General features: G+C 45.9%; 1 protein-coding gene across 1 annotated transcript; it reads left to right on the forward strand.

Annotated features, from left to right (window-relative positions):
* The first annotated feature begins 6381 nt into the window (after positions 1-6381).
* On the forward strand, positions 6382-15222 carry LOC127393342 (uncharacterized). The gene is made up of 11 exons (XM_051638311.1): positions 6382-6619; positions 9002-9123; positions 9642-9690; positions 9953-9996; positions 10136-10773; positions 12496-12601; positions 13087-13233; positions 13429-13489; positions 13736-13902; positions 13985-14095; positions 15136-15222. Exons 1-11 carry the CDS (start codon positions 6382-6384, stop codon positions 15220-15222), a joined length of 1770 nt encoding a protein of 589 aa, XP_051494271.1.
* Positions 15223-16805: the final 1583 nt, after the last annotated feature.

The following is a 16805-nucleotide window of genomic DNA, read 5'->3' on the forward strand; positions in this document are numbered from 1 at the left end:
TTCCAGAATGGATTTGTCACGTCAAGGAAAGAGACACACCCCTGAGAGCTCCTCTGTGCCCATGGGAGGTCACTGTTGCTCCACAGGATGGATCTGGTGCCCCAGCTCTAGGTGAGCAGCACAGCTCAGGTCGGGAACACCAGGAAACCGCTTTTTCTACAATAGGCCAGTTCCCTTCATCACCTTTTGCCGAAACACAACCAAAAGCAAGCGAAGAATGACACCGTTTTGAGTGGAGACTGGTACTTCTCAGGGCTGTACTAAGGGGAAATCAAATCCCATCCCCAGATGCCCTCCTGCTTTGCAAACAGGCAGATAAAAATAGCTTCTCCACCCTTGAGAGCCTGTGACCCTTCAAAACTTGCTGACACAGCTTAGAGGAGAAGTGATTGCTGTCAACAAGTAACTGCAGCTGATCCCTGCAGGCGATGGCATCAGACAGCAATGTCCCACAGGAGGGCCAGCTCTACTTGTCCTGGGTTGAGGAGGTGCAGTCAGGGCAGCACCTGAAGGGGCTCCAGGAAAGCTGGGGAGGGGCTTTTCACCAGAGAGGGCAGTGAGAGGACAAGGGGTGATGGTTTTAAACTGAGAGAGGAGAGATTTAGGTGAGACATTGGGAAGAAACTCTTCCCCATGAGGGTAGGAAGGCACTGGCCCAGGTTGCCCAGGGAGGTTGTTGATGCCCCCTCCCTGAATGTGTTCAAGGCCAGGTTGGATGAGGCTTGTGCAGCCTGGTCTGGTGGGAGGTGTCCCTGCTTATGGCAGGGAGGTTGGAACCTGATCATCTTTAAGGTCCTTTCCAACCTTCACCATTCCATGATTCCATGACTCTATAGAAGTGGAACTGAGTCAAAGCAGCAGTCTGGCAGGAGAGAAATTTCATCACAGTTGAACACAAGCTAGTTTGGGTAGGTAAAAATAGTCTGTATGTGCCACCTCTGCCAGCCCTGAGCTCTGAATCCAAGGAAAACATTTAGGAGTAACCATGGAGCATCATTAGAGATGAGTCAGTAGCAGACAACTCTTGGAAATTTACCATAACAATCACGCAAAAGCAACAACAGCATCATCAGTGACTCCCTCATTGCAGCTGCAGCCCACTCACTCTCCTGCCTTCACCATGTGTTGTCACCTTCTCCAGTGAAGACCCTTCTGCAGACAAATGATTTCACCAGCTCTGATGCCTTCAGCCCCAGGCACACGGCTGTGTGAAGGGGGGGAGGCACAGCTGCCTGGACTAAGCAAGTAGGACAGAGATTATCACTGAATGTCCCAGGTTGGAAGAGACCTCCAAAGGTCATCCAGTCCAACCCCTGTGCAATAATGAGCATCTCTAACCAGATCAGATTGCCCAGAGCCCAATCAAGCCTGACCTTGAATGTCTCCAGGGATGGGGCCTCCACACCTCTCCAGGTGACCTGTTCCAGTGATCCACCAGCCTCCTATTAAAGAGCTTTTTCTTCAAGTCCAACCTAAATCTCCCCTTTTCCAGCTTAAAACCATTACCCCCTGTCCTATCATTACATGCTCTGTGAACAGCTCTTCCCCAGCCTTCCTAAAGGCTCCTTTCAGGTACTGGAAGGTTGCTATAAGGTCCCTCCAGAGTCATTTTTCCAGGCTGAACAACCCCAACTCCCTCAACTTGTCTCCATAGGAGAGGTGCTCCAGCCCTCTCATCCTCCATGTTTCCCTCCTCTGGACAAGGTCCAACAGGTCCATGTCCTTCTCATGTTGGGGGCTCTGATAGATCTGAGCAACTAACCAGGAATCCTGCTGGTTCCCTCCCTTCTCAGGGAAGATGAGCAACCTGAGGTCAAGCAGAGATGAGGTGCCATCATGTAGCAACCCCAAGGACAGGTGGAATGTATTTAGGAGGCACAACACATAAAACCTGACCTTGTCTATGTCCTATGGTGTATTTTTGTCCTCTAAAGGGAAAGCAGAGCACAAATGGAAGAAAATCCTCATCACTGAGAGAAATTACATCATCTTTCACCTAAGAAACCTAAAGATTCCAAAGCCACAGGAAAGCAGGACATCAGTTGCCAGAACAGACATTCCAAGGAGATCTGAATCGCTGTGGTAAGAGAAATGAATGTTGTCTTGCAACAGTTTTGTGCTGCAACAAGGGGGAACCAGAGATCACAGCCTTGGAATGAGTAAGAGCGGCTCAGGTTCACTTGCTCAGCACTGACCTGCCGTGGGAGTTTGGTTCTTTCTGAAGCATCATGTCTACTCTCAGCAGGCATCCCTGATGCAATTCCTCACTGGCCTGTCTCAGCACAAGGAATTCAGGATTCCTGTTTGCTAAGAACATGGAAGACAAACTCAACAGGAATGTCACAGCCCCATTTCACTGCCAGGTGACCCCAGCTGTTAGAGGTATGTACCTCTAGAGAACAGCATAATGAAAGCTTTCCACTGAGGGCCTGCAAATAAGAAAACCCCAACATCAGAAGGACACGGAGCTCCTGGAGAGAGTCCAGAGGAGACCTTGGAGTTGAGCAGAGGGCTGGAGCAGCTCTGCTCTGGAGCCAGGCTGGGAGAGCTGGGGGGTTCAGCCTGGAGAAGAGAAGGCTCCAGGGAGACCTTAGAGCACCTTCCAGTGCCTGAAGGGGCTCCAGGAAAGCTGGGGAGGGACTTGGGACAAGGGCAGGGAGGGAGAGGACAAGGGGGAAGGGATGAAAACTGGAAGAGGGAGATTGAGGTGAGACATGAGGAGGAAATTCTGGAGTGTGAGGGCGGTGAGACCCTGGCCCAGGTTGCCCAGGGAAGCTGTGGCTGCCCCATCCCTGGCAGTGTTGAAGGGCAGGTTGGATGGGGCTTGGAGCAGCCTGGGCTGGTGGGAGGTGTCCCTGCCCATGCAGGGGGGTTGGATCTAGATAGTCTTGAAGGTCCCTTCCAGCCCAAACTAGTCTGTGATTCTATGAAACCTTTGCAAGAAAGGATTCCACAGGCAGGTGAGCTAGAGCAAAACAACAGCATCTAAAGGGAGAGACAAACCCTTAACCCAGCAAATGCTGCTGAAGTGGTTGTGTGTGCACTGCAGAAACATGTAGCAACAAGGGCTGAAGGCAGCTGGAGAGCATCCATCCTGCATCCTCAAGTATAAAACATCTGCCCACTGGCAGTGTCACCTGGAAGTTCCATGGAGAGAGCTTTGCAGAGCTGCCCATCTCAAATGCATTGGAAAGGAACTGCTGTAATTACAGTGATCCACTAGGAACTCCCAGCTGGTAACAGCCATTTCTGCTGAAAATACTTCCTCAGCAATCAGAATTCCTAAATCAGTGTGCCAGTAATTACATCAGGATACCTAAAAAGCAACAAAAAACCTTGCCAACACGAAGATCTGACATGTCATTTTTCCTGCAGGGAAGTGTGAGCAGAAGACAGGAAGCACAAACCAGCCTTTCCTACAGGCTCAGACAGTTTTCTTCACGACCAAACTTGTGTTCTGACTTCAGCCCCTTCCCCAGACGACTGTCACTGAAGACCCAAGCATTCATCTACCCAAACATTCATCCTTATATCCTCATTTCTTACATCTTCAATGCTTGACATTCTTTCCCCTTTCTTAGATAACACCCAGTAGGTTAAAAAGGCAGAAATCCTGAAACTGGAAGATCACAGAATCACAGCATCCCAGAATGGTCAGGGTTGGAAGGGACCTCTGGAGTTCATCTAGTCCAACCCCCCTGCCAGAGCAGGATCCCCTAGAGCAGATCCCACAGGAACACGTTCATGTTTGGAATGTCTCCAGGGATGGAGACTCCACAACCTCCTTGGGCAGCCTGGCCCAGGGGTCTGGTACCCTCAGAGTCCAGAAGTTTCTCCTCATGTTTACATGGAACCTCATGCACTACATGTTGCTCCTGCTGCCCCTTGTCCTGCCATTGGACATCACTGAGAAGAGCCTGGTTCCATCATCATGACACTCACCCTTCACACATCTATAAACACCAAAGAGGTCACCCCTCAGTCTCCTTTTCTCCAAGCTAAAGAGACCCAGGTTTCGCTGGGTAACAAGCTAAATAGTTCAGCCCATACTTGTGGGAATCACAAAGCACCAACTGAAGCAGTAGGTACCAGATCCTAGAAAGCTGTATTTGCAATCTCTGATTGCTGGGCTTGCTGAAACTTGCCTGGCCAGGATGGATACAGGAGATGGTGCAGTGTTATTGGCTGGTCCAAATTTCAAATTGCTATTGAAAAGGCAGAGATGAAGCTGTAAATGGACAGCTCAGTCCAGCAGTACTTGTTCATAAAACAAGGCTCACAAGAGCTATTTGAAGTTAGAGTAACAAAGTATTCACTTAATATCAGGTGCTTATTTGGAGAACCACAAGATTCCCAGTTAAACAAATGCAAAGCCTTGGAGACTGCTTCTTGTGGCGGCCACATTCCCAGGTGTGGGGGTTTTTTTTTGCTAGTTTTGGAAATCTGCTTCTCTTCTCATGGCTACAGGGATGCATTTCAGTCCTTTCTTTACCATTAATCCAGGCATATTCCTGTTTTCAGGAGGAATGTGACAGTATATTATAAAGAAGTTACATGTCTCCAAGATATGGGTTGGAAAAGAACAGGGGGGTGTGAAATCTCCAGTGTGATTTACTGCCCAATAAATGCCATGATTCACCCCAGTCATTTCCTGTTTGCATTAGCCCAAATTCTCCCACCTATACCAGTGCTGAGCAGTTTATTAAATAATGCCTCATCCCACTGATTTAAACAGAACAAAAATATTTACCAACACAGAAGGGAATGTATCCCTAGTTAAAAATAGACACTCCCTGTGGCTGCCTCAATGTCAGCAAGGTAAATAACCTTTCAATTTCTGAAATATCCTTTATCAAATCACTTCCCTTAAGCAAACTGGTTACAATCCACTGAGGAAGAAACTGCAATATTGGCTCACTACGTGTCCCTAATCCCTCACCGTGACCTACTGTGCATTTCTCAGGAAGAGGAGCTGCCTTGCCCTGGTTGGTTGCACTCGTGGGCAGCCAGGCAGGGGTGTGAGAGCATCAGCCAAGCCTCTCCCCTCCCATGCCTGTCACCTCCAGCTGCAGCAACATTACTAGATAGTGAGATCTGAGGGGCAGGGAGCCAGGAACCAGCCTACCTGCTTCCTGATTGTACACTTGTTCTAGGAGCATCAAATCTTTGATCAACACCTGAATAATCCTTTCAACATCCCTGAGACCAGAGTTCTTAGGCTCAGCAGGGAGAGAGAGACAAAGGACTGTGTAGAGAGAAGTCATTACTCAGAGTTTGAACTAAAACACATTATGGAATCTTTTTCTTGTAACTTGCTCCAGAAAGTCTGCTTTCTGCTCAGACCAACAGAGATGATTCTGCTCAGGACTAGAGCTGGAATGATTTCCAAGGCACAGCTGAGGAAGCTGCTGCAGTTGAGAAGCATTGTGATCTTTTTCCAAATTAGGTACCTGGGAGAAAGATCTGCTTCCTGAGCTGAAATGGCCCAGCCCACAGGTAGGGTTATATGATGAAAGGTCTTTTCCAAGTTTAAATGTGGTCCTGAAGTCTCCATCTGATAGAATAGTATCCAACCAAATAGATTCTTAATCTTATTGAGTTCTAATAGTTGCACCTGTCACAATATTTATGAATCCTTCCTTGCTAAAAACCAACCAAACAAAACAACCCCAAACCTCAAGACAGATAGAAACAATATTATCCTTAATGAAATACAAAGCACTTCTCTGTCTGCATAGACTCAAAGCTAAGCAGAAGGTAGGGGATGTCTCCCCAGTGACATTTTGTGCTGAAGGGAAGGTTATTTTTGCTTCATGAAGGTTGTGAGCAGTAGATCCTCTTATACAGCCTCGGGAAAACTGCCTTTGCACAATCCTGTCAACTAGTCTCATGAAGCCAAAGGCTGCTTTTTCCTCCTCACACCACGTGCAGAAAACAGAAGGTTTAAGTTTTCTGTTTCATATCTGAGGAAAAACATTTTTCAACTCGTGCTCAGCCTCTTCTTGGGAAAAACCATTTCTTCATCAGCTGCTGCAGCTTGTTAGGGAAGAGGGTGGGGCCTTCCCAGGCTGACGTCCTTCAAGCCATACCTGAGTATAAAGAGGAGGGAGAATTGCAGCCAGGAAACTCTCCAAAGCTGCTTGCAGGGACTGGTGGGATTCCCAGGCTGCCTTTATTCTGCAGCTGCTGCTACACAGAGAAGAAGGAAGCTGGACCCACCTCGTAGTGGCTAATTACACTGGAGAATTAAATGCAATTAACATGTTCTCAACGTGAAACTGGATTGAATTTTTTTTGTACCTTTTTTTTAAATAACAAAACCGAACAAGCTTTTCTTCCTCCCCTCTTCTTTTTCACCTTTTTTCTGCACACCCAGCAGGGATGTTGCAAACAGTCTGTGTGAGTCCTGAACTGCTGGTCAATCAAAACATCAGTGAAAATGAAATCTGTGGCTTTAGTGGCCAGGGATCTCCACTGCCTGGAGAAACTGCCAGTCCCAAAAGCTATTTTCAACAGAGCCCATCGTTACCAGACTCTGGATTAACTGAATTTAATGTTGCAAGTCCCAAGATCTACCCTCTGTCTTCACGTCAGCCACCAGAGATGTCTGCTCCCACTGGTAAGATCAACTCTTTGTTGAAAATTTCTGTTTTCTGTAACACTATTGTGCTGATTTTGCACAGCAATAAAACGCACTGACTTGCAACTCCATTTGTGATATGAGAGAATTCTACTAACAGCAGCAACAACATCAGAGGTGTGGGGCACACTCTCCTACTCGTGTCTTGTTGGTATTTTGCTGTAGTCTGCTGCTGAGGTCAGAAACTACTGCTGTGTAAAGGATCCTCTCCAATATTCCCTCATTTCTGTCTATGTTAGAGAACATTTTGCTGCTCATTCACATTCTGAATTGCAGCTTTGGTTCTGGGTCTAACAGAGATGACCTCCTGAGTAATTAATAGGACAAGGTCAGATGTGTGTTTGGTGTATCTTTTGCCTTTGCAGAGTTCTTCCATTTCAAGGATCTCTCTGGGCATGCAATCTGACCCATCACACAGCATTTTTACTGTAAAAGAGCTTGAAATAGATTAGCAACTTTTTGGTGGCTTTTTTACTAAAGCTTTTCAGAGGGACCTTTAAAATACTTTACAAAGAGCAAACAGTTCATTGTCAAGACACCAGTATAAAAAAAGGGATTTTTCCCATTTCTGGAAAAGCCTGAGAAATTAGCTCTGGGTTTGGAGGTCCCAGTGTTTAAATTATTCTGAATTAGGCATTCAGAAATGCCAGAAATCTTAGAACCAAACAACAGAGTTCAACATATCTATTCAAAATGCAGTATCTGCTCCTTGGGACCACAGCCCCTCCAGCTGCAGGGGGGTCAGTCTCTCCCTGCCTGAAGGAGGGAAGAGAAACAATATCACACAGGTAGAAACCCCATCTCCTGGGGTTGCCTTCCATGCTCAAGCTGCCTACTCTGAGGCATCCCATATTTTGGGAGGTGCACCATTCCCATTTGTTGAGTTTCTACAGTTCTTCTGCAAAGGATTTAGCCAGCCAGACCCCAGAGCACACACAGGAGGGATTTTTGGGTCAGGAACCTCATGTTTTACCTGGAACAGGAGCTGCTCACCCAAGCTGCAGACACCATGTGAGGCTGCTGGGTTGTTTAATCACCAGTGTGTTTTAATCGCAAGTGCTGTTTTCATTCCTCCTGCCATGAGCTGTGCTGGGAAGAGAAGCTTCTCTCTGCTCCAGGAAGCATTGCTGCTGGATGAGTCCTTAGTCCCACAGCCCACTCTCTAATTCCCAACACTTCTCTGGAACAGGATCTTTCTACATGATTAATTTTATCCACTGACCAATTGGGAAGACTCTGAACCAATGCCATAAAGCTATTGTTTTACAACGACAATAGCTCTTACTGAATGCTTTCTAGATGAAGATTGTTCTCATTACATAAAAGGTATTTCAAAAGCAATTCATTTAAGCTCCTAATCTGGGCAAGTCTTTCAAGTTTGGGGATTCAAGCTCAAGATGCAAGAAGACCTAACACAAACAATTACAGAGCAGCTTGTTTTGACGAAGACAAGCTTGTTTGGACAACTATCTATATTCTGAGATAACTATTGCACTTCACTGCAGACAGTCATTGCTTCCCTTTGAATCACACCACATTGACTTCCAAACACATCAAGAACCACTGGAGAAAGACCTTGGACATGGCACCACGCTCATTTCTGAAACAATCCTGCTCCTTAGTGTTCCACTGGTATCAATATAACAAACCACAGGACAGGAAACTGCAGCTTTGCTGCAGCAGAGGAAAAGTAGAACAAGTCTAAGAGGGGCAGTGATCTAAAGAATGTTGACAAATTCCCCCAGAGCAATCGTGTGATCCCAATCAGTATGGCACCCCTGAGCTGGAGGGCACCCAGAAAAACTGCCCAGGGCCAAGGTTCAAGATAGCAGCTTCATTTCTGCACCACTGAAAGCCCAAAACCAAACAAATCTATGTCTCCTCAACCATCCATCTGAATTCCCTTCTGCATTGCTACCCTGCTCCTACTGTCCTCTTCCCAGCTTCACATGCACACTCAAAGCAGTCTCTCCTCTTCCTTCCCTCAAAACTGAAACTGTCCCTGCACACCAAAGCATTTACATGGCAGCTCACAGGTTAACTCAGCTCTCTGCTTATGCCCCCAGACTGAAGATCCCACAGCCAGCTTTGGGGTTTGTTTTTCATTTGTTTCTTAAGAAAATAATTCCCTTTGGGAGGCCTCACAGTCTGTTGTAGCCTGAGAAGCCATGCATGGAATTAATTGTGAAGAAGGAAGGAGGCCAGAGCTTAAGAACACACAGGGTGGTGTGGAAATTTCCCACAAGTGATGATGAAGAGCAGAATCACAGGCTGTCTCCCAGGACCACCTCACCTGCCCCCTCATTTTATAATAGCTGAGAGAATTATGTCACTTTAAGTATCATGTTGTGACTTTTCCAGACTCTGGCCTGAGCTCTGCTCCCCCTCAGAAACGCTACATGGGTGTGAGAGTAAAGATGCCAGTCCGGGAATTACTGAGGAAAATCCGGCTTTCCAGAGGCCTGGACCCAGCTGACAGCAAGGTGAGGACTCCTCAGTCGAGAAAAGTTCCTCCTAGGGGTGCACACACATCACACTCCCACCCTGCCAGTGTTCTGGAGAGATTACACCTCTTCCATCCACCAAATTAATTCGTGCTTTTGGTGAAGGTGAAGAACAAACCCAGTTTCACACAGGCTGGCAGCAAGAGCCACCCCTGCCCTGGGTACTGCCCATCGTGCAACCAGGGCAAAGATGGCCCAAGAACCAGTAACAATTTTGCTCTAGCAACTTGGATTACTGAACAACCTGAAAAAAAAAAGAGGCCAGGAAGCTGGTAGAGTCCCAGACACCTGGTCTGGTGTAAAGATCTTTATAAGAGTGTGTACCCACTGAATGGGAATTACCCACTGAATGGGAATTACCCACTCATGGGAATTTGTTCACCTGCAGTCTCGGCTGTGCCAAGCACAGAGCACACTTTGTGTTAGGGTGTTTGCCACTGTTTCTACTTCTCTTCTGTGCAAGCATCTCAAAATGAGCTGGGTTTTTGTCTCCTCAGGAAGCTTCATTAATGAAAATGGTAACCAGAGGATCCTCAGGAAAAACAGGTTAGGAAACTCCTCTCCTGGGAACAGAGCCTCCTTTTCTAGTGGGATCATCACTACTAGACACTCAGAGCTGGACCACTTCTCTCCCATGGTCAGTGACCCATGCTGGTTCCTAGCTCCCCTTCAAGGACAGGAACAGGCCAGCTGTCCATCACCACCACCTCTGTGCTATCTGGCACCAATTTTCTGACACGAATATCTTCTCTGTGTGTGTCCCCTCCCCCAGCCCAAAAGAGCTTATTTCTCCCTTGCTTTCCAACAGAAAAGAGAAGAGTTCACCCTTATACAGAGAAACAGCTTAGACAGGTATGCATAACACCTTCAGCCCTGTGCTGCCAGCCTCCTCAGGCATATTTCATGTTGTATCACTGAGTGAGAACAGGACACTTCTTGTCTGATTTCCCTCCCCCATCTTCCGCCCTCCCCGGTTTTGTTTCTGTTTCAGAGCAAGCAGAGCGTCGGGCAAACGCTGAAAGGCTTAGAGGACCTTGATATCCTGGTGGAGGTGCTGCAGGAAGACCTGAACAAAAGCCAGCTGAAGAAGGAGTCTGTGCACCCCGTGCCCGGTGGCTTTGGGCAGGGCTTCTCCACAGATCTCCAAGCCTCTCGCTGGGAAACTGGAGGGGGCAAGCAGGGGGCTGGTGGGCTGCAGGAAAGACGCCACAGCTGCCCCAGGTTGCATTCCTGCTGCTGCTTGAAAGATTTTAACTCAGCATTGAGGGGAGAGGCAGAGACTTCTTTGTATGAGGAGCAGAAAAACATCCAAGAGTCCAACTTGCCAGGAACATTCTCGAGGACAAGTGAGAGTAGCTGGTGGACACAGGACGCATGCACAAGTAGGCAGAAAGATTTCCCGAGGCGTTCTCCACACTTGAGCCCATCAGGAGGCTGTTCAGAGGTACTTCTGGAAGCTCACACAGGCTCTACAGACACCGAGGGACATTTGAAGTCCACCCCAATTTCTTTCACACACCAGGATCTCTCTGCCATCTCTTTCTTCCAGTTCCAGCTACGCAGGGAAGAAAGTTTCCTGAGGAACATCCCAGCGGACAAACTGCTTGCACCCGATGAACACGGCAACAGGTCTGCAGCTTCCCTTGGGAAATGCATTGATTTCTCTTTCCTGGGGCACCATTTCTCCTGAGGCTTTTCCTCTAAACTTCAGCTGCTGCTTTTGGGCCCTCGTGGGAAGCTCAAACCTGCCTCGGCACACACAATTGCAGGCAGAGAGTAGAACTAGAAATACCCTCTATTGGCATTAGAATTGCCAAAGTCCAGCTGACACCAGGACATATGCAGAGTGCCAAAGATCCTAAAGACTGACTTGTGCCTGTAGTTATTCACAGGAAAATTTAAATCAAGTAAAAACAAGTAATTGCTACTGGGGAAAAAAAAAAACAACCACCAAAAAAGATATGCAACAGATCCTTTCCATGCTGCAGACACTCTGGGGATAATTACTTGAATTATTAGTTGGTAATAAAAATGGGTGGGAGGATTATACCAAAACATCTTCTAGTCTGTGCTCTAGACTTCCAAAGAACTGGGAGTGGCTGTTTTGTTGGAAAGGAAAGCAAAGGTTTTCCTGATTCCATTTTCCCTAGAATGTCATGCTTATAGAGATAATTACACACGTAAATCTCACACGAGGTTCCACACAGTTCAGCTCGTCTGGGGAAGCTGGTACCAAATCAGATGGACAGAAAACATGACATGATTCATCAACTGTCCTGGTCTGGGTGGGACAGATTCATTCCTGTGCAAATAGACAAACCTGCTCCAAATGTAAAGCATTTATAAGCCACACAGGAGAGCTAACCACAGCTCTGTCCTCTGCCATTCAGAATGATGATTTTCAGTGCAATAATAAAATTATAAACCTCATTTTTCAGCAATAATGTAACTGTAACCAAGTTACAATAAGCCACCCACTACTATAATTCCTGCCTATTTTTTAAACAATACAGGAAAAATTCTCTCACATGAGCAAAATTAATTACAATTATGTTATGTTTATGTAGAATTCACAGGCTAAAGTTTTCAGTGTTCTACTTACTTTTCTGAAGTATTTAAACATCAGATTACATGCCCAAAAGAACATAAAAAGGCAGGATAAAGTAACTCTGAGCTCTACTGAATGGTGAAAACATCAACTACTGATCCAAAAACCAATTAAAAAAAAAAATCCACAAAAAAACAGGAACAGCAAGAAGTGTCAGAGTGATTCAGGTATCTTCAAGGATATCAAGCTACAAGAGAAGGAGGAAGGAATAAATTAAAGAAAAAAAACCCAATCAATGCTTGCATTCCTCCAGGAGGAAAAGAAGACATGCTCAATTTACAAGACACACACATAAAAAAAGAGTGGTTTTCAGGATGAAATTCAGGAGAAACACATGTACTATTTTAAGTTCACAGAAGAAAGTGGGCTCTCCTACTCCACAGAACTGAGTTACAGCTTGGAAATACTTATTTTAAGGGCAAGAAGAGCTTTCCTTCTCTCAGTTCTGAGTTCTCTTGCAGTCTTTCCCTGTACTGAATGATTCTTTAAAGAAGGAGGAGGAAAAAGGAATCATGGAGTAGCTCTGGAGAGGCATTTTAGTAAGAAGAGACAACCAAGAAATCCCAGAAGGCAAAATCAGCAATTCCATTATTAATATAGAGACTAAAGAAATGCTCACACAGCCCAAGATCCTGCCATTTGCAAACCTTAACATTTCATGCTCTAAATTAGATTCTGTTATCTCGGAGCATTTGAACCACTGCTTTACCTTCTGAGTGCTTACAAATACTGTTCTGTTGCAGGCTGCTGCACAAGGCTGTTGCTCAGGGCAGAAGAGCTCTGACTTATGCACTTGCACAGAGATTTGCAACCCTCAATAAGATCAACGAGAAGGATGCAGAGAAAAGGGTAGGATGCTAACTTGCCAAAGAGCAGGGTCATTTCCCAGGATATGCAAATCTCTTCCAAACCCCAAGTGAAGCACCAAGGATTCCTTGGGACAAGGTGTGGTGACTGTCCTCACAAAGAGGGGGAAACAGCAATATAGAGCAAGTAGGAGGAGGGGATTCTGGAGTGTGAGGGTGGGGAGACCCTGGCCCAGGTTGCCCAGGGAAGCTGTGGCTGCCCCATCCCTGGCAGTGTTGAAGGGCAGGTTGGATGGGGCTTGGAGCAACCTGGGCTGGTGGGAGGTGTCCCTGCCCATGCAGGGGGGTGGATCTAGATGATCTTTAAGTCCCTTCCAACCCAAACCATTCCATGATCTATGATTCTATTAGCACAACTGGGATCAGAACCCAGCGTCCCAGCTCCCCACCTCATTCTCCAACAAACACTGTTGTTTTATAATTATTTTTGCCTTTCACAGTGAGTTTCTCCCATTCCTCTCTTCTCAGACTGCATTACATCTTGCTGCAGAAAAGAACCAACATCTGATGGTGAGTGACCTGATATCCCTGGGAGCCAATGTCAATGAACAGGACAGTTTGGGGAAAACTCCACTCCACCTGTGTGCAGAGAATGGATACTTGAGAGTCCTAGAGGTGAGTTGGTCCTTGATGTTGAACAACAACCTGAGCAAACGCAAAGACAACGAATGCATGTTCTGTTGTTTAAAATACACAAGGGTTTTCCATACCCAAAAATGAGTTTGGTCTCATGTGGTTGAAGCAAGATGTAGCTGGGGAGAAGGGGGCACTGCCAGAAATCAGGACTGATCTCAATCTTCTTCATTTCAGGTTTTGAAAAATTGCAAAAACAACGGGGTGTGTGTGGAAGTGAATCTGACTGATCATTATGGTAAGAGGAAAAGCTTAACCTCATAGATGCTGGGTGTAGATTCCAAAAGCTTCAGACTACAGATTTTTATCTAGGTCAAAAATGTTCCATTTTTGTGTTTACAACTAAAATGCCTAAGAGGAGAGCCAATCAGTCTTAAAAGGACACCAGATTAGCCAGTGAGGGGTGTTTACTTTAGTGAGGTGTTCGAGCACCTCAGGAAGTTCAAGAAGTCAAGACTTGACTTCTGTGGTCTGTTCTGCTCAGGTTTAACACCTCTGCACTGTGCTGCCCTGGCCCACACTGTCCTGGTCATGGAATCTCAAAAAACTCACGTGGACACTGAGATGGGAAGGCTCCTCAGACTACGTAAAGATCAGATTCTGGAGGGAATTAACTGCCTCTTACAAATGGGAGGAAAGCCAGAGCTGCAGGTGAGGAACAGGAGCAGGAGGTGAACTCTGGCCTTACCCTTTCTTATTCTTTTGCAATCACAGGTTTCACTGTCATTTGCAGGTCCTAAATTCATGTCAAAATAACACTACCTATTTAAAAATTGAGGAGAACACAGAACTCATGTGTTTGCTTCAGCCTCATAAACCTAAGGGACAGAACATTCTTCAAGAGGTAACTATCTCTAGCTACTTTTACACAGGCTCTAGCACTCATACCCAAGAGTGTAAACACAGCAAGATGAGCTGCACCACCTTGCAGACGTGGCAGGAGATGCTGCCAACTTTCCCTCATCTTGCACAGGGGGAATAACCCCCTGTCCAGGGAAAATGCCCTGTACAAGCCCTGAGTTCCCTCCCAGCTCTGGGGACTGCTCTGTTTGCTGCAATCTAGAGCGGTGCAGTTGGATGCAGGTGCTGCCATCCCACTGCTCACACCCAGCCCCAAACCACACAACAGTGCCTTCATTTCCAGCTTTCCACAGCACACCCACCCAGCCAGAGGTACCTCAGAGGGAATTCTTCCCCTGCTGACAAAGGGATGCTACAGGCCCAAGTATTGCCACTATCTTCAGTTACATTCAGCAAAGAGCTCGTTTTCTCTGGCCCCCACCACACACATTCCACACCAAAACCACCCCAAACCTGCACTGCCAGGCCAAAAAATGACCAGATGGTCCAGCTGGGATCAGTATCTCTTGCTAAATTTTTGGTGCAGGGAACAAGACACCAACACTGAAAAGCAGAAGCCTGAGTGCTTAAGATGGGACTGAGTTTCCAGGGGAAAATTCTGCCCTGTAGAAATGATGCAATATCCCCCACAGATCACTGACTTCGAGTCCAAGATGAAGCAAATATTCAGTGCTTAAAGGTTATGGCCTTTTTACCTTTTCTAGGGTCTTTTTTGACTGTGAGATAAGAGTTCCCACCAGTGTAAATGTACAGAAACCAAGAGAATTCTATTTCCATTAGAAATACATACTTAAAGCCACACTTCAAGTTATTTAGGAACCTGTCTTCTCAACAGTTACGTTCTGGAGGAGGTAGAACACAATAGGAAAAAAAAACAATTCAATCATTAGTGCCTGAACATGCCACCCCTCTTTAATCCTGTGGTAAGGGGATGAATTTAGGCTCCAGCACCCATTCCTGACACAAAGCTTACACCACTGTCACTGCTGGAAACTGACTGTTCTGGTTTCTTCCTCTGTCCAGAGTTACAGTTTGCTGGATGCTCCAAGGACACCACCCAGACCCTCATCATCAGATAACTTTTCTGAACTTTTTTCCATGCCATCTTGAGACCACTCTGACATCATTCTTTGAGGTATTTTGGGGGAGGAAATAGATTTTACCTAGTCTGGGTCTTTGTAACTCACCAGCTGTAATGTAGCAGCCAGCTCCAGTGCCTCCCCTGCTCTGTGACCATTAATCACCACCTCTTGTCAAACTGGTGGAAAAGAACCCCAGTGACTTATCACAGACTTGGAATTAACCCTGGAATTCTGCAGAGAATCTCTTTTGCTTGCAGAACTCCTTACTCATCCAAACCCAAGTAGAAACAGGGCAATAAGTGTGTGACATTGGAAGGAACACTTGGCATGTAAAGTGAGCTGAATATTTGTTGGTTTATTGCCTTCCAGGGAAATGCTGATAAGGCTCATTATCTGCACCTCATGGTCTGTGTGCTGCAACTGCTGCTGAAGAACAGAGAACAGACAGTAAAAGTCTTCAACTGTATTACAGCTTGAACTGACTGTTGAAAATATTCCTCAGTAACCAAAATGAAAGACTAAACTGATCAATGGGGAAAACCCTCCAGCCAGGTTTCATTAATATTAGGCACTGAGTGTCAGATCCTCCAGTAAATTAATAGGTCTTAATTTTCTCACAAAGCTGAGCACTTGCAGCTCTCTTCTGAAGTCCTTTAGAGTTGTAGGTGTTCTACATTCTGAAGCTCTGACAATTTGTTTCATGCAAGTGCCTACCTTAGGAAAAAAAAACCCAACTTACATTTCAGCCATTCAGAGCCCAGTTTTGAGGGTACCAATGTCAGATTGGTGTCTACAGGTCCAACTTAGTGGTGGTGAGACACTGGAACAGGTTGCCCAGAGAAGCTGCCCCATCCCTGGCAGTGTTGAAGGGCAAGTTGGATGGGGCTTGGAGCAACCTGGGCTGGTGGGAGGTGTCCCTGCCCAGGCAGGGGGTTGGATCTAGATGATCTTTCAGGTCCCTTCCAGCCCAAACCATATGCTAAAAAGCTCAGGCAGTACATAGTTTTCAACATGAGTTATGGGTTCTCAGAATCTGATGAGCTATTTTTACTACTTTCTGCAGACTGGCTCTGAATGTGTCCAAGGCTGGAGCTGCCAGACTTCAAGGCAGTCCTACTGGGGAAAAAAAAACAACAACAGACAAACAAACAAAACAAAAATCCCCCCAAAATAAATAGAAAACCCCCACACCCAGTGTTACTGAGCATGTTTCTTCAATATAAATCGAGCTCTTTATATATGCAATCAGAATTTGCCACCAATGATGGATTGTAGGTGAAGTCTGGGACAGAAAGTGATTTGAATCAGTTCCTTTCACTGAGTGTTCTAACAAATGGAGCAAAGTGCCCTTATAAATTCTAGGTATATAACAACACTTTGAGATTCATTTTTATTCTACACAATTTTGCAAGTTATAAAAACAAAGATCTTAGATTACTCTTTGCTGCCAGATATCCAAATATGCAGTAGAATTCCTATAGATCAGATAATTATTGTCTCAAAACAAACAAATCTCTTCCCAGACTTAGAATAATTTCACCCTCTGATTGTGAATTAGCTGGTTTCTATGAAACTTCCCTGTTTGCTACACATGGAGCAAATCTGCATTTA

Source organism: Apus apus, chromosome 22 (assembly GCF_020740795.1).
Source record: "Apus apus isolate bApuApu2 chromosome 22, bApuApu2.pri.cur, whole genome shotgun sequence".
Classification (NCBI taxonomy): domain Eukaryota; kingdom Metazoa; phylum Chordata; class Aves; order Apodiformes; family Apodidae; genus Apus; species Apus apus.

Excerpts from the sequence above, each read along its gene's own strand:
- LOC127393342 (XM_051638311.1), top strand. The coding sequence starts at position 6,382 with ATGTTGCAAACAGTCTGTGTGAGTCCTGAACTGCTGGTCAATCAAAAC. Across the intron at positions 9,124-9,641 it reads TGGACCCAGCTGACAGCAAG|GAAGCTTCATTAATGAAAAT; the intron begins GTGAGGACTCCT and ends TTGTCTCCTCAG. Across the intron at positions 13,903-13,984 it reads GAGGAAAGCCAGAGCTGCAG|GTCCTAAATTCATGTCAAAA; the intron begins GTGAGGAACAGG and ends TGTCATTTGCAG.